General features: G+C 42.2%; 1 protein-coding gene across 1 annotated transcript in view; it reads left to right on the top strand.

The window, feature by feature from the left end:
• Nucleotides 1-19165, top strand: part of LOC308169325 (ankyrin-2-like) — a gene marked incomplete at both ends in the record, with an annotated part of 104887 nt that extends 85722 nt beyond the window's left edge. Inside the window, 6 exons of the mRNA XM_080544011.1 lie at nt 13632-13715; nt 14127-14291; nt 14602-14790; nt 15367-15458; nt 16150-16366; nt 19091-19165. Of these exons, the coding sequence (XP_080400137.1) occupies nt 13632-13715; nt 14127-14291; nt 14602-14790; nt 15367-15458; nt 16150-16366; nt 19091-19165 (822 nt within the window). The remainder of the gene's footprint in view (nt 1-13631; nt 13716-14126; nt 14292-14601; nt 14791-15366; nt 15459-16149; nt 16367-19090) is intronic.
• Between the last annotated feature and the right edge of the window lie 4594 nt (nt 19166-23759).

Genomic DNA, 23759 nt, shown 5'->3' with positions numbered 1-23759 from the left:
CAGACCCATGTCACCTGAGTCATTGATGTTGATGGCAGATATAAGAGCCTCATCTCCTGAATCTACAGCATCAGTGAATGAGTACAGAGCCTTATCACCAGATTCTCCAATCCCACAATATCGTCGATCTGACCCTATTGCATCGGTGACGTTATGTAGATTATATTCCCCTGAATCAATGCTATCAGATACGGAATATGAAGCCACGCCATTACTATCATCACTTTTTGAGGATAGATCATCATCTCCTGAATCAACAGCATCAGTCGACGAACATAGGCGGCTATCACCTGACTCACCTGTACCTGATTTTAGACAGGCATTCTTTCACTCTATTACTGTAACAAAAGGATATAGATCGTCTTCACCAGAATCAGTGTCATCAGACACTGAATATGTGCCCATGTCTCTAGAGTCTATAGGTACTCATTATAGATCAACATCACCTGAAGCTTTACCTTTTGAAAAAGAATATGGGACAGCTTTACCTGAGAGAACTGTGTCTGATGTAATTTTTACGAAGTCTGTATCACCCAAAGATGAGTGTGGATCAGTACAATTTGAACATGAAATAGTAAGAAGTAAGCAGAAATCAGCTGAATCAGCTATTATTGAATCTAACCCAGTAATATCAGAATCTGTTCAATCAACACAAGGTATTATTCAGCATTCACCTGAGAAAGGTAAAACTGTTACAAAACACAATCCATCAAGCCCACTAAAAAACGAAAAGCCTAAAACTGAACAACGCCCAGCAGCTCCAGCTGAAAAACAATTATCAGAATCAGTTCTACCTGTAAGTGAGCAGAGCCCTTCAGTACCTGGCAATGCAGAAGTGCCATCTGCAGACAGATCAGCTGTGAAAAAGCTAGAAAAACCAGAATCCGTGGAAACACCTTGTGAAAAACAGGTGTTACCTCTGGAGTCAGCTAAAACCGTAATGGAACAAAATCCAGTCAAATCCGATTCAATAACACCGGGGGGAAACCAAGCCCTTGCTAAGCCTGTTGATGCAGTTACTGTAACCAAACCAACAAGTGCATCTGGTCAATCTAAACCTCTTAAAGACCCATCTAATGTAACTCAGCCTGTGACAGACAAGGACACAATGTCACCTGGGTCATCAACAACAACAGCAGCAGATGCTCTGCCAATGTCATTTGAAATAACTATGAATCGCCCTGAGGGACAACCAATAGTAGCTAAGTGTACATCTCCTGCACATGAACAGAGTTTAGTATTACCCCTGACAACAATACAAGTGCCAGTGTATAAACTTGTGTATGATGCAGATCTACGGATGATGATCTCTCAAATACACGATCCTCAGTATGTAGTATCTAGTAAAACAGGTGTAATGGAGTATGCAGGGAGTAGATTAGAGTATGTTCAGACTGACTTGACTGACATACTTGATTTCCCTCCTGTTTTCACTGAAGCCATCACTGTTTCACAGGCCTTATCGACTGAGGGTAGACCACTCTCACCAGATTCTGAGTGTGAATATAGACCTCTATCACCTGAGTCCTTCTTCATGACTGGTTTAAGATCAGATTCTCCTGAGTCTGTGAAGTCGTTAGATAAATATAGATCTTTATCCCCAGATTCACCCGTTCCCCAATATTCACTGTCAGTCTGTGAAACTGCTGAATCATTTAATCGATCGTCATCACCCGAATCAGTGTCTGATGGTGAAGTTGACATTTTTGGCCCAGTATATGCCATTGAAGCTAGGCCTTCCTCTCCGGAATCAACAGCATCAGTCAGTGAACATAGACCGCTATCACCTGACTCACCCATACCTGAGTTTGGACAAACATTACATGAATTTGTCACATCGATTAGTGGAAAGAGATCATCATCACCCGAATCAGTTTCCTCAGAAATTGAATATGCACCTTCATGTTCTGAGGCCTTTGATTTTATACAAAGACCGGACTCACCTGAATCAGCAGAATCAGATGTTGGGGAAAGGTCACTCTCAACAGCACCATTACCCTTAACAGCAATACGCGTGCCAGTGTATAGACTTGTGTATGACGCAGAGCTATGGAAACTGATTTCTCAAATGCATGATCCTCAGTATGTCGGTGAAACCTTCTCTAGTAAAACAGGTGTAATGGAGTATGCAGGGAGTAGAATAGAGTATGTTCAGACTGGCTTTGAGTTTGTTCCTGCTTCCACTGAAGCCCCTGCTGTTTCACAGGCCTTATCAACTGAGGATAGACCACTCTCACCTGATTCTGACTCTGAATATAGACCTCTATCACCTGAGTCACTTATGTTAACGACTGGTTTGAGATCAGATTCCCCTGAGTCAGTGAATTCTATAGATAAATACAGATCTCTATCCCCAGATTCCCCCATACCACAATATTCACTGTCATTACCTGATGCTCTTCAGTCATTTTATAGATCAACATCACCTGAATCAGTATCAGATACCGAGGTGGAGATATTTGACTCAACATGTGTGGCTAAGGAACGTAGAGCATCTTCTCCTGGTTCAGTAGCATCTGTAGATGAATTCAGGCCCCTATCACCTGACTCACCTATTCCTGAATTTAAACAGGCTTTACCTGAGTCTGCTATTTCAACAGGATATAGATCATCATCACCTGAATCAATTGCTTCAGATATTGAAATTGCCCTATTTGAAGCCTTTTGCATTGAGCAAAGACCAGACTCACCAGAATCATTCATATCAGATACAGAGGATAGACCTCTATCTCCTGAGTCCTTACCTGACTACAGACCCATGTCACCTGAGTCATTGATGTTGATGGCAGAAATATTAAGAGCCTCATCTCCTGGATCTACAGCATCAGTGAATGAGTACAGAGCCTTATCACCAGACTCACCTGTACCTGAGTTTAGACCGGCATTACCTGAGTCTTTTACAGGTGTTACTGGATATAGATCATCTTCTCCCGAATCAGTATGTTCAGATGTAGAATATGGGAGTGTGTCATTAGCATCATTATTCTATGAAGGTAGACCAGGATCACCTGACTCAGTAGCGTCTGTAGATGAATTCAGTGCTCTCTCACCTGACTCACCTGTACCTGAGTTTAGGCTGGCATTACCTGAGTCTTTTACAGGTGTTGCTGGATATAGATCATCATCTCCTGAATCTGTGACTTCAGACACAGAATACGCTCCTTTGATTTCTGAGATGTTATCAAGTGAGGACAGAGCAGAATCTCCTGAATCAACGTCGTCTGTAAATGAGTACAGATCTTTATCACCAGACTCACCAGTGCCCCAGTACAGCCTACTATATGAATCTATACCGATAGTGATGGGGTATAGATCATCATCGCCTCAATCAATATGCTCAGATTGGGAACAGGAAACTGAGTTATTCTTATCAATCCTTTTTGAGGATAGACCCTCATCACCTGATTCAGTAGCGTCTGTAGATGAATTCAGGGCTCTATCACCTGACTCACCTGTACCTGAGTTTAGACCGGCATTACCTGAGTCTTTTACAGGTGTTACTGGATATAGATCATCATCACCTGAATCAGTATCAGATACTGAGGTGGAGATATTTGACTCAACATGTGTGGCTAAGGAACGTAGAGCATCTTCTCCTGGTTCAGTAGCATCTGTAGATGAATTCAGGCCCCTATCACCTGACTCACCTATTCCTGAATTCAAACAGGCTTTACCTGAGTCTGCTATCTCCACAGGATATAGATCATCATCACCTGAATCAATTGCTTCAGATATTGAAATTGCCCTATTTGAAGCCTTTTGCATTGAGCAAAGACCAGACTCACCAGAATCATTCATATCAGATACAGAGGATAGACCTCTATCTCCTGAGTCCTTACCTGACTACAGACCCTTGTCACCTGAGTCATTGATGTTGATGGCAGAAATATTAAGAGCCTCATCTCCTGAATCTACAGCATCAGTGAATGAGTACAGAGCCTTATCACCTGACTCACCTGTACCTGAGTTTAGACTGGCATTACCTGAGTCTTTTACAGGTGTTGCTGGATATAGATCATCATCACCTGAATCTGTGACTTCAGACACAGAATGCGCTCCTTTGATTTCTGAGATGTTATCAAGTGAGGACAGAGCAGAATCTCCTGAATCAACGTCGTCTGTCAATGAGTACAGATCTTTATCACCAGACTCACCAGTGCCCCAGTACAGCCGACTATATGAATCTACACCGATAGTGATGGGGTATCGATCACCATCACCTGAATCAATATGCTCAGATTGGGAACTGGAAACAGAGTTATTCTTATCAATGCTTTTTGAGGATAGACCCTCATCACCTGATTCAGTAGCATCTGTAGATGAATTCAGTGCTCTCTCACCTGACTCACCTGTACCTGAGTTTAGACCGGCATTACCTGAGTCTTTTACAGGTGTTACTGGATATAGATCATCATCACCTGAATCAGTATGTTCAGATGTAGAATATGGGAGTGTGTCATTAGCGTCATTATTCTATGAAGGTAGACCAGGATCACCTGATTCAGTAGCGTCTGTAGATGAATTCAGGGCTCTCTCACCTGACTCACCTGTACCTGAGTTTAGACATTGTGAAACAACTTCAGTCGTGACAGGATATAGATCATCATCACCTGAATCAATTGCTTCAGATATTGAATTTGCCCTCTTGACATTTGAAGCCTTTTGCATTGAGCAAAGACCAGACTCACCAGAATCATTCATATCAGATACAGAGGATAGACCTCTATCTCCTGAGTCCGTACCTGACTACAGACCCTTGTCACCTGAGTCATTGATGTTGATGGCAGATATATTAAGAGCCTCATCTCCTGAATCTACAGCATCAGTGAATGAGTACAGAGCCTTATCACCTGACTCACCTGTACCTGAGTTTAGGCTGGCATTACCTGAGTCTTTTACAGGTGTTACTGAATATAGATCATCTTCTCCTGAATCTGTGACTTCAGACACAGAATACGCTCCTTTGATTTCGGAGATGTTATCAAGTGAGGACAGAGCAGAATCTCCTGAATCAACGTCGTCTGTCAATGAGTACAGATCTTTATCACCAGACTCACCAGTGCCCCAGTACAGCCTACTTCATGAATCTATACCGATAGTGATGTGGTATCGATCATCATCACCTGAATCAATATGCTCAGATTGGGAACAGGAAACTGAGTTATTCTTATCAATGCTTTTTGAGGATAGACCCTCATCACCTGATTCAGTAGCGTCTGTAGATGAATTCAGGGCTCTCTCACCTGACTCACCTGTACCTGAGTTTCGACTGGCATTACCTGAGTCTTTTACAGGTGTTACTGGACATAGATCATCTTCTCCCGAATCAGTATGTTCAGATGTAGAATATGGGAGTGTGTCATTAGCATCATTATTCTATGAAGGTAGACCAGGATCACCTGATTCAGTAGCGTCTGTAGATGAATTCAGTGCTCTCTCACCTGACTCACCTGTACCTGAGTTTAGACAGTGTGAAACAACTTCAGTCGTGACAGGATATAGATCATCATCACCTGAATCAATTGCTTCAGATATTGAATTTGCCCTCTTGACATTTGAAGCCTTTTGCATTGAGCAAAGACCAGACTCACCAGAATCATTCATATCAGATACAGAGGATAGACCTCTATCTCCTGAGTCCTTACCTGACTACAGACCCATGTCACCTGAGTCATTGATGTTGATGGCAGAAATATTAAGAGCCTCATCTCCTGAATCTACAGCATCAGTGAATGAGTACAGAGCCTTATCACCTGACTCACCTGTACCTGAGTTTAGACCGGCATTACCTGAGTCTTTTACAGGTGTTACTGGATATAGATCATCTTCTCCTGAATCTGTGACTTCAGACACAGAATACGCTCCTTTGATTTCTGAGATGTTATCAAGTGAGGATAGAGCAGAATCTCCTGAATCAACGTCGTCTGTAAATGAGTACAGATCTTTATCACCAGACTCACCAGTGCCCCAGTACAGCCGACTATATGAATCTATACCGATAGTGATGGGGTATAGATCATCATCGCCTCAATCAATATGCTCAGATTGGGAACAGGAAACTGAGTTATTCTTATCAATCCTTTTTGAGGATAGACCATCATCACCTGATTCAGTAGCGTCTGTAGATGAATTCAGGGCTCTCTCACCTGACTCACCTGTACCTGAGTTTAGACCGGCATTACCTGAGTCTTTTACAGGTGTTACTGGATATAGATCATCATCACCTGAATCAGTATGTTCAGATGTAGAATATGGGAGTGTGTCATTAGCATCATTATTCTATGAAGGTAGACCCTCATCACCTGATTCAGTAGCGTCTGTAGATGAATACAGGGCTCTATCACCTGACTCACCTATACCTGAGTTTAGACAATATGAATCAACTTCAGTCGTGACAGGATATAGATCATCATCACCTGAATCAATTGCTTCAGATATTGAATTTGCCCTCTTGACATTTGAAGCCTTTTGCATTGAGCAAAGACCAGACTCACCAGAATCATTCATATCATATACAGAGGATAGACCTCTATCTCCTGAGTCCTCACCTGACTACAGACCCATGTCACCTGAGTCATTGATGTTGATGGCAGATATAAGAGCCTCATCTCCTGAATCTACAGCATCAGTGAATGAGTACAGAGCCTTATCACCAGACTCTCCCATACCTGAGTTTAGGCAGGCATTACAAGAGTCTGTTATTTACTTATTTGGATATAGATCATCATCTCCCGAATCAGCATGGTCAGATATGGAATTGGATAGTGAATTATTCCCGCTGCTTTTTGAGGATAGACCGTCATCACCTGAATCTACAGCATCAGTCAATGAACATAGACCACTTTCACCTGACTCACCTGTACCTGAGTTTAGACCGGCATTACCTGAGTCTTTTACAGGTGTTGCTGGATATAGATCATCATCTCCTGAATCTGTGACTTCAGACACAGAATACGCTCCTTTGATTTCGGAGATGTTATCAAGTGAGGACAGAGCAGAATCTCCTGAATCAACGTCGTCTCTAAATGAGTACAGATCTTTATCACCAGACTCACCAGTGCCCCAGTACAGCCTACTATATGAATCTTCACCGATAGTGATGGGGTATAGATCATCATCGCCTCAATCAATATGCTCAGATTGGGAACAGGAAACTGAGTTATTCTTATCAATGCTTTTTGAGGATAGACCCTCATCACCTGATTCAGTAGCGTCTGTAGATGAATTCAGGGCTCTCTCACCTGACTCACCTGTACCTGAGTTTAGACCGGCATTACCTGAGTCTTTTACAGGTGTTACTGGATATAGATCATCATCACCTGAATCAGTATGTTCAGATGTAGAATATGGGAGTGTGTCATTAGCATCATTATTCTATGAAGGTAGACCAGGTTCACCTGATTCAGTAGCGTCTGTAGATGAATTCAGTGCTCTCTCACCTGACTCACCTGTACCTGAGTTTAGACCGGCATTACCTGAGTCTTTTACAGGTGTTACTGGATATAGATCATCATCACCAGAATCATCAGTATGGTCAGATGTAGAATATGGGAGTGTGTCATTAGCGTCATTATTCTATGAAAGTAGACCAGGATCACCTGACTCAGTAGCGTCTGTAGATGAATTCAGGGCTCTCTCACCTGACTCACCTGTACCTGAGTTTAGACAGTGTGAAACAACTTCAGTCGTGACAGGATATAGATCATCATCACCTGAATCAATTGCTTCAGATATTGAAATTGCCCTATTTGAAGCCTTTTGCATTGAGCAAAGACCAGACTCACCAGAATCATTCATATCAGATACAGAGGATAGACCTCTATCTCCTGAGTCCTCACCTGACTACAGACCCATGTCACCTGAGTCATTGATGTTGATGGCAGAAATATTAAGAGCCTCATCTCCTGAATCTACAGCATCAGTGAATGAGTACAGAGCCTTATCACCTGACTCACCTGTACCTGAGTTTAGACCGGCATTACCTGAGTCTTTTACAGGTGTTACTGGATATAGATCATCATCACCTGAATCAGTATGTTCAGATGTAGAATATGGGAGTGTGTCATTAGCATCATTATTCTATGAAGGTAGACCAGGATCACCTGACTCAGTAGCGTCTGTAGATGAATTCAGGGCTCTATCACCTGACTCACCTGTACCTGAGTTTAGGCTGGCATTACCTGAGTCTTTTACAGGTGTTGCTGGATATAGATCATCATCACCTGAATCTGTGACTTCAGACGCAGAATACACTCCTTTGATTTCTGAGATGTTATCAAGTGAGGACAGAGCAGAATCTCCTGAATCAACGTCGTCTGTCAATGAGTACAGATCTTTATCACCAGACTCACCAGTGCCCCAGTACAGCCGACTATATGAATCTACACCGATAGTGATGGGGTATAGATCATCATCGCCTCAATCAATATGCTCAGATTGGGAACAGGAAACTGAGTTATTCTTATCAATGCTTTTTGAGGATAGACCCTCATCACCTGATTCAGTAGCGTCTGTAGATGAATTCAGTGCTCTCTCACCTGACTCACCTGTACCTGAGTTTAGACCGGCATTACCTGAGTCTTTTACAGGTGTTACTGGATATAGATCATCATCACCTGAATCAGTATGTTCAGATGTAGAATATGGGAGTGTGTCATTAGCGTCAGTATTCTATGAAGGTAGACCAGGATCACCTGATTCAGTAGCGTCTGTAGATGAATTCAGTGCTCTATCACCTGACTCACCTGTACCTGAGTTTAGGCAGGCTTTACCTGAATATGCTATTTCTATTACAGCATATAGATCATCTTCACCTGAGTCATTGGCTTCAGAAATGGAATATGCACCTGATATTTTTGAGGATTCATTGACTGAGCAGAGACCTGACTCACCAGAGTCAACGACCTCGGAGACTGAAGAGAGACCATTACCAAGTCCTATAACAGACCAATCAGCTGTCGCGCTGGCTGAATACAGACTCGTGTACGATGCAGATCTCTGGACACTGATCTCTCCGATAGACGACCCTCAATATGTAGGGGAAACGTTTTCCAGTAAAACAGGATTCATGGAGTATGTAGAGTGTAGAGCAGAGTCCGTAGAGACACGGAGCGATGGTGTCGACGGTCGCACTGAAGTCTGCCCGGTTGCCTCTGAAGCTGTTACTGAATCACCAGTTGCACCTCCATTAACAGCAGCCATGATTGATCACGGTGTCGTTTCTGCTGAGAAAGCACCAGGCATGTCTGACACAGTTGCTCCTGAGTCATCAGCCGTAGTAAACAAGTATCCATCTGTATTATCAGTAGCCCAGTACAGACAGTCTGAGAATACATTTGAAACTGAAGGCTATAAATCAACATCCTCTGAACCAACACCAGACTCTGATGCTGATTGGGTGGTGGTTTCTGTATCAGATACAGAGGATAGACCTCTATCTCCTGAGTCTTTACTCGACTACAGACCCATGTCACCTGAGTCATTGATGTCGATGGGAGATATAAGAGCCTCATCTCCTGAATCTGGAGCGTCGATGAATGAGTACAGAGCTCTGTCCCCCGACTCACCTATACTTGAGTTTGGACAGGTTATACTTGAACGTGTAGTATGTACAAGGTCTAGCAGGTCACCTTCACCTCAGTCAGTGACATCAGATTCAGACTGTGTACCTTTACCTCTTGACACCGTCTTCGCTGAGCATAGGTCCTCATCTCCTGAATCTATAATGTCAGAGGAACAGCTTGAAGAAGATAGACCACTATCACCTGAGTCACTACCTGAATACAGACCCATGTCTTTTGAATCCGCGATGTTAATGGCTGACTTTAGAACATCTTCGCCTGAATCTATGCCTGAGGTGAACGAGAACAGGTCACTGTCTCCCGACTCCCCCATCCCTCAGTTTACAGTGTCATGTGTAGAGTACGTCACAACGTTTAAGGGACACAGGTCATCGTCACCGGAATCAATGGCTACAGACTCTGAGTATGAGCTAATGGTCACCTCAGCTTCAGCCCTTGAACTTGACAGCAGGCCGTCCTCACCTGAATCGACAGATTCTATATACTGCGAATGTAGACGTCGGCTGCCACCCGACTCGCCAGTGCCTGAGTTTATGAGGATAATATCTCAGTATTGGATGGAACCTATCGGCGATAGATCCTCTTCACCTGCTTCTATATCTTCAGACACTGAATTCGTAGCGTTACCTCTAGAATGGGTGGAGGATCATCGCACGAGGCCGTCGTCCCCTGAATCAATAGCGTCAGAGGAAGGGTTCATGTCAGATTTTGAAGGCACAGAAACAATGACCAATGAAGCAGTAAGGTTGAGTCATGTGACATCTGTTTCAACGTCAGAGCACACCCCCATGTCCACGAATGAAAGGTCCGCCGCTCTATTGTCAAAGAGTGGACAAATCCAGATTGTTCCACGGAAAACTGGATCAGAGGCCGACACGGTGACCACATCTAAGGAACTGAAAGAGACGGTACATGCTGAAGTAATCTCAACTTCGCAAGTCACCGCTGCATTGGAAGACATTGCAAAAGGCCTCAAAGATACGGCTGTATACCCACCACAACCAGTGGAGGTCCAGGACAGAAGAGAGAATGGAGCAGAGGTCCTGTGCCTCAGCGCTGGTGAATTAAAGACCCATGAAGTCCCGCAGAGGGTAAGAGCGCATGCATGAGACAGTCCATGACAAGACTGGCTGCGTGTGTGTCATTGAAGACTGCAATAACACTCTGTTCTAATGGAGGATGAAAATAACACTGTTAACACTCATGTGTTACATCGGAATGTTGTGTATTTGTGGTACTTTGGGCAATTAAAATGTAATTGAATGTGAACAAATAAAACAAACTGATTTTGACTGTTTGTGGCCAAATAATGTTGATTTTGTGTTGCCTGGTGTGTTGCCTGTGAATTTGTTCTCAATTTCTTCTTGCAGTGATCTAAGTAAGGTTTAATTATATTCAATGTATTATATTAATACATTGTTCAATGTAATAATATTATTAACAAATTGCTGTGGTGTGAATGCCAATCATGGTTCATGTGATCTGAGTGTGGTGCAGTTTGTTGACCTGATGGTATTAGTGAATGCAAATAGACAGGCATGCTGTTATTAAAAAAAGAACAAGTTTCCATATTCAGGTAATGTCAACATTTCTTTCCCAGGCTTCATCTCAATCTGACAAAGAAAGCAAACCATTGCATCACACCATAACTGAAATGATTTTACCTGAGCCAAAGTCGTCATCAGACTTGAGTCAAGAACGAGTTGAATCAGGTCTGTCATTAAGTAAGTGTCCAAAGACTTCCACTGGCTTCCAACCACGGGTTCCAACCCCAATGCAGTTCAGTGAACAGGAAGTAACAACCCATCGAACCGTGACACCTAACCTATTGGAACCGGTTACAAGAACCCGTCCTAAATCTGCCACTGAACTCAAAATGCCTGCTGACTTTAGCCCATTTTCACCAACATCAGACAGATCTCGTGAATTCTCAGACTGGGGTCAATTCACACAAGAAGCATCTATGGAAAGTGGAGCGTCGAGCCAATTTATGGTGCCGCCAGATTACGAGGCCGTGTTTCCAGGACACCGTTCTCAGAAAGTATCTGAATGTAGTCAGATGTCCCTGACAGACCTAAGTCCAGTCTCACCGGTGTTCAGTGATTCTCCCTCAGACAAGGGCAAGCTCAAAAGCCCTTCTCAGGTGGGCCCACCTGAAGCCACCAGGGGCCCACCTGAAGCAGCAGAGGACTTCCAGTTCTCCCCTGGCTTTAACCAAGTGCTCTCTGAATTTGAGAAAACACTGTCAACCTTTGAACCATTAGACTCACACATCCCACCCATGGAACCACGCGTCGACTCCCGCCAAGAAGACTCCGACCTAGAGTTCTTTGACTGTCGACAAGCCTTCTCAGACTTCTCTGAGCCAGAGGACCTGGAGCCAGATAAACCTCTGATGGCCTACCACATCTTTGAACCTCCGTCCCCCCTACCCGGTAGTCCCGACGTGGGCGTCGTCATGAGGAGCCCCGTCTTCACAAAACACCCGTTCCTACGGGTGGAGGATCACAAACGCCTCTCCTCCGGTAGTGAAAGTCTGGGAGACTTTGCCTACGAGCCTGAGGGCTCACCGGACTACAAGGAGGAGGACGCTGTGCCCATGTGTGAGGAGCTTCTGTCCAGGGAGCAGGCAGAGTATGAGGACGATGATGACTTTCTGGGAAGGGTAAGAGGTCGAGCATGAACGCAACCCTGCCCTGGCTTGTGTCCCGGCTTCTGAGGCTGAATGCAGTGTTTACAACTGTCCAAAGTGGAGATCGACACACAGCTACTTCCTTACCGAGACTAATGCAAAACGCTTCTGAGTTTTTGTGTTTGCATGTATTAGACACACTGTATCTAACAATGCACTGCAAAAGTCAAAAGAAAAAACTGACCACACGATTGAAGAATCATGACACAAAGCCTGATCTGCAGACCTGATCCAGAACGTTAAATGAGGGAATGCTTGCTGTGTTTGCCGAGATGTTTCACTTGTTTTTCAGCCAGGGCAAACAGTTTATACAGTTTATACAATTATGTACAGAATATTCAGAAGAATATAGAAGTAAGAAGTACTTGACTTAGTCAATTGAATGGGGAAGTGTTTCCAAATGAATTTCCATTCCATACAGAGGTGCTTGTTTGAAGCTTTGAACATAATATTGTTTTCTCAACATTTAATATCCATATTTTGCATGGCTGGTTTGGTTGACAATTTCTGTACAACTGTGCCTTCTCTTCATCTTCTATCACCAACACCATTTTATTTTCCATGTCTCATGGTATATACTGTATATATATATTATCTCCATATTCATATTAGTATAATATAATGCCTTTCTGGCAGCGTAAGAACCCGAAAGAGAAAAGAAGGAACACCATTGCCTGTTGCGTTGTGCCTGGAGTATCGTGAACTACCTGTTTCCATGTCATAATGTGCCAACCAACACTCCCTCTGTGCTGTGTATCAGGAGATAGAGGAGGCGCTAGGGTCGCTGTCCGATAGTTCAGAGGAAGAGGTGTTGACCACCAGAGTGGTCCGACGCAGAGTAATCATCCAGGTATACCGGGGAATGGGAGAGCATGTCCCTGTGTGCTGTGGAGGGGTAGTTTCTGGTATTCAGTTGTCATATGAAGCCCCCTGATTCCTAACCCCACCCTTCTAATGGCTTGCAGAATAGCTCTGAAATTGGGGAAATTAATTTGACTAATTATACAATTATTTTTGGATTGTCATGTTTTTCATTTTCTTTCACTCCACTCTACAGTGTCCTGATGACTAGTTCATATACACCTTTATTTACTGTGCCATCTGCCTGTTTGTTTTGCATGCTCATGCTTTGTCCTAATGAACTGAATGGTCTTAGATCACGGTTGAGATCCAATATAGCTGAGCTTTGTTGGTTTGTCTTCTTTTTGAGTCGGGTTTGAATTATGTTGATGCTGTAGTTACAGTATATATACAGATCAATTATACTGTGTGTACAGAGTACTACCGATTCTCGTGTGTTTCCTGTGGTTCAGTATTGGACGGTCAGCATGCTGACTCGGTGTCTGTCCTCTCTACAGGGGGATGATCTGCCAGACATCCCTCCACAGACGGTGACGGAGGAAAAGTACACGGATGAGCATGGAAACATGGTCGTGAAGAAGGTAGATAGACATTCTCGCATCCATCAAATGTGACAGCAGCTGGTGAAAGCGGGAACGAGTCGCCAACCAATCAAAATGTTTAGAAATGTACTTACATTTTTCAGAATAAAAGTCAGAACATTTGGTCGGTTGCCAACTTGTTCCCACTTTCACCAGCTGCTGTCACAAATGCGAAACAGATCATTTACACTGGGATTTGCTATACCCTCCTAGAGTATAGTATTCAACAGATTTTCAGCATATCACAACACACAAGTGCCTTTGCATTGTCATGTGTCAGCTAGTGAAAAATCTATTACATTCTGTAAAACATAGGAAATAGAGATTGTTTTAACCACCTCTACAAGCATCCCAGAGCTTATCCAGTGAATGACCTAGTGCTCCTCTCCCTTGCACTGTTATCTCCTGCAGATCACAAGGAAGGTGATCCATAAGTATGTGTCTCCAGACGGAGTGGAGAGAGAGGAAGTGATGATGGAGGGGTCTCCCCAGAAGATGGTCAGTGTGGAAGAGGGAGATGCCTTCTCCAAGGTCATCAAGAGGACGGTGGTCCGGAGTGAGGGAGATCAGACAGAGGTAAGTCCGTCTTCTATGTTTGTCTGTGGATACTGTAGACCGTGGTCACTTTTACATCAATAGAAGTTAGTATCTGTTATCTTTGTGTCCATTGGCCTTGGTCTGTTGAAAAGATGTCTGTAGCTACTGTTATTTTCTCCAAACTATTGCATTGTACAGTTTACACTTTATACTGTATATATCATGTATACATATAAGTGGCTTTATGTCGATTTCAACGTAATGTAAAGGTATGTGAAGAATGTCCATAGTGCAGTATATAATCAGTTCCAAGACATTTAGGTGACCTGTATTTGACCCCCCCTCCCAGCTGACCTTCTCAGAGCCCCTGGCCCTGGGTGCTGCCGCGCCCTCAGAGTTTGAGACGGAGCAAGTGAAGGGGCGGAAGGTCAGTAAGGTTGTCAAGACGACAGTGGTGAGAGGCGAGAGGATGGAGAAGCACACAGGTGACCCCTCACTGGCAGCTGATCTCCCCTCGGCCAGAGAGGACTTTGAGAAGGTCAGTGTGCTGGGTTATGTTCAGTAGGCCCCACAAAAGAGTGCTAATGAGAGGACTCCCTCCCTGATTCAACCACATTGGGAAACACATTTCCGTTTTATGTTTCAAAACATTTTGTTCGTGCCTACTTAACACGACCATGTTGTGACACTAAAACCCCTTTCACACTTACGAGCCTTCCCAGTAGATTCTATATAATTCCACAACTGGACACTACTTCATTTCCAATCTTAGTGGATGTATGATACAGTATATGGCAGATATAGTATATGGCAGTCTCACGCGCCTGTCTCGTTCGAATGTCTACTATGTTCCAGTTCTGCATCCAGTTGAATGGGTGATTCATGTAGCTCATGTAAGCAAGGGGCAGCCAATACAATTCCACAACTGGATAGTACGTAGTTTCCAATCACATGATGTGATCATAATCAAAAACATTTTTTAAAAGGAATTCAAAACGAGACATGAATGAATTGAATGTGCTCTTAACTGACATTTTGAGGGAGTTTTTCTAGGACCAAACTCAAAGGTTTTTGATTTGTTAAAATCCCCTTTTCCCTGTTTTGTCCCATGCAGGCCTTATTTTATGCTGGAGGTTTTGGGAAAGTTCTCATCCCTCATTTAGTAGAGAAAGAGTTTGTGAAGGACGACGGTTCTGTGGTTAAAAGGTTTGACACCAGCAGCATGTGTGTGTTGCAGGTGTGCTGGTTAACATTGGGTTTTGTGTTGAAACACATTTGATCTTTAAAAAGAGCATGGTGTGAACACACGCATACACACGCATACACACACACACACACACACAATCTTAATCGCAAGGCAAGTCTAACTAATTGTACTGCAAGTGGGTAAGAAACATGTTCCTGGTGTTTGACCACAGGTCTATGCCTGGTGTTTGACCACAGGTCTCCTATGCCTGATGTTTGACCACAGGTCTATGCCTGGTGTTTGACCACAGGTCTATGCCTGGTGTTTGACCACAGGTCTATGCCTGGTGTTTGACCACAGGTCTCCTATGCCTGGTGTTTGACCACAGGTCTATGCCTGGTGTTTGACCACAGGTCTATGCCTGGTGTTTGACCACAGGTCTATGCCTGGTGTTTGACCACAGGTCTATGCCTGGTGTTTGACCACAGGTCTATGCCTGGTGTTTGACCACAGGTCTATGCCTGGTGTTTGACCACAGGTCTCCTATGCCTGGTGTTTGTGAGATGTTGGTGATCCACTGAGGATGTGGAGATTATGACACACTTTTGTAAGAAGTACTGTAGGAACTGTGAACAGTAAGCTAAACTGAACTCCCCCCCCCCCCCCCCTCTCTCTCTCCGTTTATCTGTCTTTCTTTAACTTTTCCTTTAGAACCGAAATGCGTAAGTCACGTACCCAGAAGAGGACAGTGGTGAGGGACGCCCAGGGTAAGCATGTGCACCTGGAGCGGCTAGACGACACCTCAGAAGCCCTGCAACCTGACGCCCTTCAGCAGCACCTGCACCTACTGCTCCAACGCTACTGCACCAAGGACGAGGAAGAGGAGGAAAAGGAGGAAGAGGAAGAGGAGGAAGAAGAGGAAGAGAAAGTGAGAAAAGATTGACGGATGGGCTGACTCGTTTGCTGAGTGGTTCTCCTTCCCTTTGCCCCCTACTCTGGCTAAACCCCAACTAAACCCACAAATGCCTATGAAGTCTTGTAAGCTAATCCTGCCACGACTCTGGCCCAAACATTACCCTCTCATACTCCCTGCTAAAGACACTGGACTTTCTTTTTTTTTTTTCCTTTGTGGCAAATTATGGAACTTTTTTTTTCGTGCTTTACAATGTCTCTTTTTTTTCTTTTTCCTTTTGACTTCCTGTTTGATTTGCTAATTTTGTGACCAAAGATAGCTCCCCCCTTTCTTGTCGGGTTGACTTATGAACGTAGACATCTTTTGTTGTGATCCTTTGTCGAGGTATTGGCTGCTGTGGTACGATAAACAACAACTAAACAATTGCAATGGAAGGAAAACCGATGGGAATCTAATTACGGACGTTCGCCTCATACACTGGCCTCTTTCTGAAGGACGATTGTAAAAATGTGTACATAGAGAAACATGCTCGGACTGAGAAAAACGAAACAGCAATCGAAAGCATTTAATACATTTGCCCACCGTACCTGCTGTACATGTATGTGCGCCAATCAAAAAATTATCTGCTGTTCCAAGGTCAAAGGTTAAGGCCATAACAAAGTTGAGTCTCTTGCCCAGCGTGGCAATTGTTTTATTCAACAGTTGTCACAAAGAGCGTTTGGAATAGATGCTGTAAAAGAGTGAGAGAATGACGATAGGAATCACACAGGCGCATAAATCAGTATGATCTGAGCCACCCTTTTCACAGAAGCAGATCAACCCATGCTGTATAATAACACTACACTGCAGCTCTGTTTACAGTTAGCTCCAGATGGTGGAGTGTTGGATTTGTTGTTTTTTGACATGTTGCTTTGTGAAGAACACGCTCAACCCCCACCTCATGTAATTGTCTTTTTCTTTGTCTTTCTGGCTCTATTTATGTCTGTCTTATGTGTGTTGTGTTTTCACGCCTCCCTCTGAGCAGTGTGTCCTGCCATTCACAGAAGGTCAAAAGTCAGAAATGACCTCTCTTTTGATTTGTGTGCAGTACTTGTTACCCATGGCTCAAACAATACAGTAGGCACTTACCCCCGCCCCCCTCCCCCTTTCAGTGGTACTCATTATGATTGTCTAACATAACTTTAATTAAGCCTGTTAAGATTGTAAAAGCAGGGATGGGACAGAGATACGCCACACGGACGTGGTGTACAGTATCTGTTTTTTGTTTTATTTGCTGTTGATTTGATTTTTCTTCTGTTGTTGTTGGTATCAAATAAATGGTGGTAATCTCAAAAAGATTGGAACCTCAGCCGAGTTTCTTACAGTTTATTCCTGGTCCTATCAACCTAGAAAATGAATCTGGTATGAACAACGGTGGAGCAAACAAGTATCTGTCTTCTGCAGATGACATCATCTTTGCAAATGTCATTTTATTTGTATTTATTTATTGATGGGTGTGTGTGTGTGTGTGTGTGTGTGTGTGTGTGTGTGTGTGTGTATGTGTGTGTGTGTGTGTGTGTGTGAGAGAGAGAGAGTTATGATGAATTATGATAACCAAGAAAGGGAATTTCCAAAACATTTTGACTAATAATAACCTGCCATTGTACAGTACACAATAAGGCTTCACGTGTATTCTTGGATACTTAGTTTTTGTTTCTGGGAATCATGACTGAAACAAGCAGAAACCAAACCTAACTGACATGGATGTAATCTTGGCTGAAAGTATCTTTGATGTTATTTGCGGTACAGACTATATCTATGTAACAATATTATGGTTACTCAACTTGCCATTTACTTTGAATGTGATCAAAAGCGCAAATAAAACTAAATAAAAATGTCAAAAAATGTACATTTTTTAATTTGATGGATCGGCATCTTGTTCCCATGGTGATAACAATATTATACATAGAAATGCAAATATCTATGAGGGCATGTATTAGTCATTGAATTAACAACAAAAAAGAAGAAAAAAATTAAACGCTAACGAGGCATAGCAGCTGCGGTGTGTACATGGCAGAAAATAAAATGATACATGTGTCAAATGTGGATGTGGTGATTGTCATTATTCCTAAAGGCCAATGCACACGGCGTGCGATTTTGTCGCACCGCCGAATTCGATTCCATTGTTTTGAATGAGACCCAATGAGACAATGCACACGGCGTGCGATGCGATATTGTCGCACGACAACATTCGATTCTCCATTCACATTCATTCATTCATTGGTGTGAATTGAGAATCGAATGTTGTCGTGGGACAAAATCGCACGCCGTGTGCATTGGCCTTAACACTGTTGTAAAGATTAGGCTTCCTGAAAAAAAGATGAAAGCTTATTCCACTCATTTCATATTGGGCCAGTTTCACAGACAAGGCTTAAGACTAGTCCAGGATTAAATCACACTTACATGGTCTGAACCTTGAATTTGAATTCAAATGTTTCCTGTAACTTTATCTATCTATAGGGACTTCGATTGGTAGTGGGAAAACATTTTGTCATACTACTATCAGTCAGACTGTCAGTTAACATACATACACTACCTCAACCTCTCCTATTATCAAAACCAGTTTCTCTACTTGAAACTTGACATTGACTAGACAACAGACACATTTAAATGATCACAAAGACCTAATTGCTCTCTTTTCTCTTAACCTGCACCTAAAGAGACAATCTAAAGCAGTTCTGGGCCTCTGTGTTTCCCCAGGCCCAGGTCCAGGCCCAGGTCCAGGCCCAGGTCCAACACCAGACCAGACCATTTTGTGGCCTTTGTGAAATTTGAGATAATGTTGCAGTGCCTCCACCCTTCCTTCATGGGGTATAGAGGTGTACAGCGCAGTGACATCAAAAGAAACAAGAATCAGTTTGTCATCTGGAAGAGGATTTGTAGACTCAATCATAGATAGCTTGTGACCTGTATCCTTGATGAAAGATGGGACGTTCTCGGCTAGGGGTCGAATAAAAAAAGTCGACATAGGATGAGGTCGATGATGTCAGTGATCCAATGCCTGCCACAATAGGGCGGCCAGGGGGTTGTTCCAGGCTCTTGTGAATCCTAGGGAGAATGTAAAAGGCAGGAATTACTGGGTGTTCAATTTTTAGAAACTCTTTTTTAGTGATGTCATCCTTTTAAAAATAATAGTATAACAGTAATAACAATAGTATCATGAATAGTCCTCTTAAATAGTCTTAAATTGTTGGGTTATCCGGAGGTTTCTTATAGAACGTAACATCATCAAGTGGCCTTAAATATTCCTCGACATAATCAATCTTATTCATAACCACAGTGGCTCCTCCCTTGTCAACTGGTTTAATTATGATGGAAATATAATCCTGCAAATCCTCTAAAAGCAACCTTCTCTTCTGCCATTAGGTTACTGTAAGATTTGGTGTTTTGTTTATTTTGACCAAGGGCAGTCACATCTTGTGTAACTAGTCTACAGTATGTCTCAATAGAGGGGTTACGATTGCTGGGAGGGATGAACACGTTTCCCCCGGAAAGGTGTCTTAATGTGAGTCGGTGTTTGAGACGTAGGAAGGCTCTGGGTCTCTGGGGTTTTAGACTGGGTAGAGCTGCTGAAAAATTCAGGCAGTCGCAGTCGGTCCGCATGCAGACAATTTTAAAGAGGTCTACCAAGCAGGCAACTGTTGCCATGGAGGTACAGTCCTCTGTAGGCCTACTGTGGGACTCTGGCCATAAGGGTAAGCCATGGAGGTCCAGCTCCTAGCTTGTGAGTCTGTTATGGATTGATACATGCTAACTGGGATCCCTGGGACGGCCCAACTCTGACGTCACCCCCTTGAAGTTGACATCTTAAATAGGTTGGGTTAAGGGTTAGGTAAGGGAGATAGATAGAACTTTACTTTTCCCAGGATTAACTTGTTTTTTGGAGTATTAGGCTGCAAACAACCGTTACTTTTTGTGTGTGCACGTGTGTGCACGTGTGTGTTATCAAAGTGTTGTTTTCTGACTTTCTAGATTTGTGTATTGTGGATGGAAATGTGTATGATGTTGACCTTTGTGACAATCAGAGTTCACTGTCTGAAGTGTGTGCAGCGTTTTGTTCAAAAGTTATCAAGTGTTGTTTTCTGACATTCTGGAGCACATTGTTTATTGTGGATGGAAATGTGTATAATGTTGAAGTGTGTGTAGTGTTTTGTTCAAAAGTTGAATGAAGGCTGAATAACGTTGGATACAATACTCCTATCGAGATGGACACGACTTTTCGGGGGGCCAGCGCGGTCAATGTCAAGTTATTCACGGACAAGCGGGGTGCCCGGGGGTCCTCTTTGCGGCTGAATAACGTTGCTTTGCTTGCCCAGTGCTTACAGTCAGAATTCAAACGTGTCCATTACCAGAAGAGGAAGGAGAATCTAAAACACTTGTTGTTTAAAGGTAGAGATGGAATCTAAAACACTTGTTGTTTAAAGGTAGAGATGGAATCTAAAACACTTGTTGATTAAAGGTAGAGATGGAATCTAATCAAGCTTAGTTTTTGATCAGTATAGCCTGCCTGCACAGCACAAGTTCTTAACATGAGCTTACTTTATGGCTACACCTACAAGTATTCCCTAACATAATTTTTTATTATTTTCACACAAGGGTATTGTGTTATATCACTGTCGTAAGACTGATTTGAATATTATAATAATACCACTGCACCATCTAGTCAGTCAGCACATTGATAGGATCCGGATCGGAGTTCTGCCTTGCATGAATAACAGTCATATTATTGACATATATTCTGCTGACATACTGTATATTCATATCCAGTTTACAGTATGTAGACCTTCACTCTTACATCAGAGATCACACCACCCCACCTTTCATGGACACAATCTTAAAAGATGTTGAGTTGCCTGTGTTTTTGGAAAGAAAAAAAACCCTGTGGAGGGTCAGAGGTGCCACATAGGATGGAGAAGCAGCAATGTCTACAGTTTCTGCTCACGGAGCATCAGTGTTCGTAAGTGTGTGAAGCAGCAAATCCTCCATCCTATACTCTGAGTCATTTCTACCTCAGTGGGAAGATTGCTTTTTCCATCAAGGTCACCGACAGGTCTCTGACTGAGAGGTAGCCGCATCTTCAATACCCCCCCAATACACACACACACACCCACACACACACACATGCACGCACACACACACACACACACACGCACACACACACACACACACACACACACACACACACACACACACACACACACACACACACCCACACACATTTTTTTATTTCCATCTGCATTTTTTGTCAAGACCAACCCACTTCATGGTCAGGTTAGAAAAGCATTTCCTGTAAATATCTGACTGAAACCACCCCGCTTCTCCCCTCGTCTAGGTACAGAGCTGAAGGTTGTGTTTTACGTGGTTGGCGGGGCGGCCATCATCATCATCATCATCATCTTGTTCCTGATTGGCTGCTGCTGCTTCTGGTTTAAACGTGAGCATTTCCTTCCATGTACCACCCTATCACATTCTCTCAATTGTATTTTGAATTGTAGAATGACTAATTAACCCTAAAGCTATCAACACATTTTTTGTTTTGCCCAAAAAAGAAACTTTTTACAATTTTCACACGTTATTAGAAAGAGGCCCTAAATGGCACTAAAATGAAAAATATGTTTATGACACAGGCAGTGCCATGACAAGCTATACGCCAAAATGGAAAGATACTCAAGAATGCATCTTCTCACCTCCTGTCATGGTTCCATTTGATCACTAGAGGGCGGCAGAGACCAACCCAGGGACTAGTTATGTAATAATAATAATAATAATAATTATAATAATAATCATAATAATAATAATGTCAACACTCAGATACTCTACTACACTACTGCTGGGTACACATACTACCTTTGCACATAGCTCATAACTGTATATACCTCTCAAACGTTTGGACCTTGATTGCAAGTCCAACCCTTCTTCTGAATATTAGCAGCATCCTCTCTTAACACTGGTTGTGCTTTCATGTCTCAAATAATCGAATTGAAATGTATTTCCATTTTTTAAGGCTGTGATGGGACACCACCAGACTATGAAAACACCAATTTCAATGCAGGTCATTACATTTCTAAGCTTTCATATCATCAATCAATTCAATTTCCTATAATTTGAGTAAAAGAAGATATTACCACAGCTACTGTTTCTTGTGTCCTGTTCAAGCATGATTTGAAACTTGATGAACGTAGAGTTCTATATGACATCATAGATGCATTCTATATGACATCATAGATGCATTCTATAAGACATCATAGATGCATTCTATATGACATCATAGATGCATTCTATATGACATAATAGATGCATTCTATATGACATCATAGATGCATTCTATATGACATCATAGATGAATTCTATATGACATCATAGATGAATTCTATATGACATCATAGATGCATTCTATATGACATCATAGATGCATTCTATATGACATCATAGATTAATTCTATATGACATCATAGATGCATTCTATATGACATCATAGATGCATTCTATATGACATCATAGATGAATTTTATATGACATCATAGATGCATTCTATATGACATCATAGATGCATTCTATATGACATCATAGATGCATTCTATATGACATCATAGATGAATTATATATGACATCATAGATGCATTCTATATGACATCATAGATGCATTCTATATTACATCATAGATGCATTCTATATGACATCATAGATTAATTCTATATGACATCATAGATGCATTCTATATGACATAATAGACGCATTCTATATGACATCATAGATGCATTCTATATGACATCATAGATGCATTCTATATGACATCATAGATGAATTCTATATGACATCATATATGCATTCTATATGACATCATAGATGCATTCTATATGACATCATAGATGCATTCTATATGACATCATAGATGCATTCTATATGACATCATAGGCGCATTCTATATGACATCATAGATGCATTCTATATGACATCATAGATGCATTCTATATGACATCATAGATGCATTCTATATGACATCATAGATGAATTCTATATGACATCATAGATGCATTCTATATGACATCATAGATGCATTCTATATGACATCATAGATGAATTCTATATGACATCATAGATGCATTCTATATGACATCATAGATGCATTCTATATGACATCACAGATGCATTCTATATGACATCATAGATGCATTCTATATGACATCATAGATGCATTCTATATGACATCATAAATGCATTCTATATGACATCATAGATGCATTCTATATGACATCATAGATGCATTCTATATGACATCATAGATGCATTCTATATGACATCATAGATGCATTCTATATGATATCATAGATGCATTCTATATGACATCATAGATGCATTCTATATGACA

Source organism: Nansenia antarctica (assembly GCF_963989245.1).
Source record: "Nansenia antarctica genome assembly, chromosome: 13".
NCBI lineage: Eukaryota > Metazoa > Chordata > Actinopteri > Argentiniformes > Microstomatidae > Nansenia > Nansenia antarctica.
This window is presented reverse-complemented; position numbering and strand designations above follow the sequence as displayed.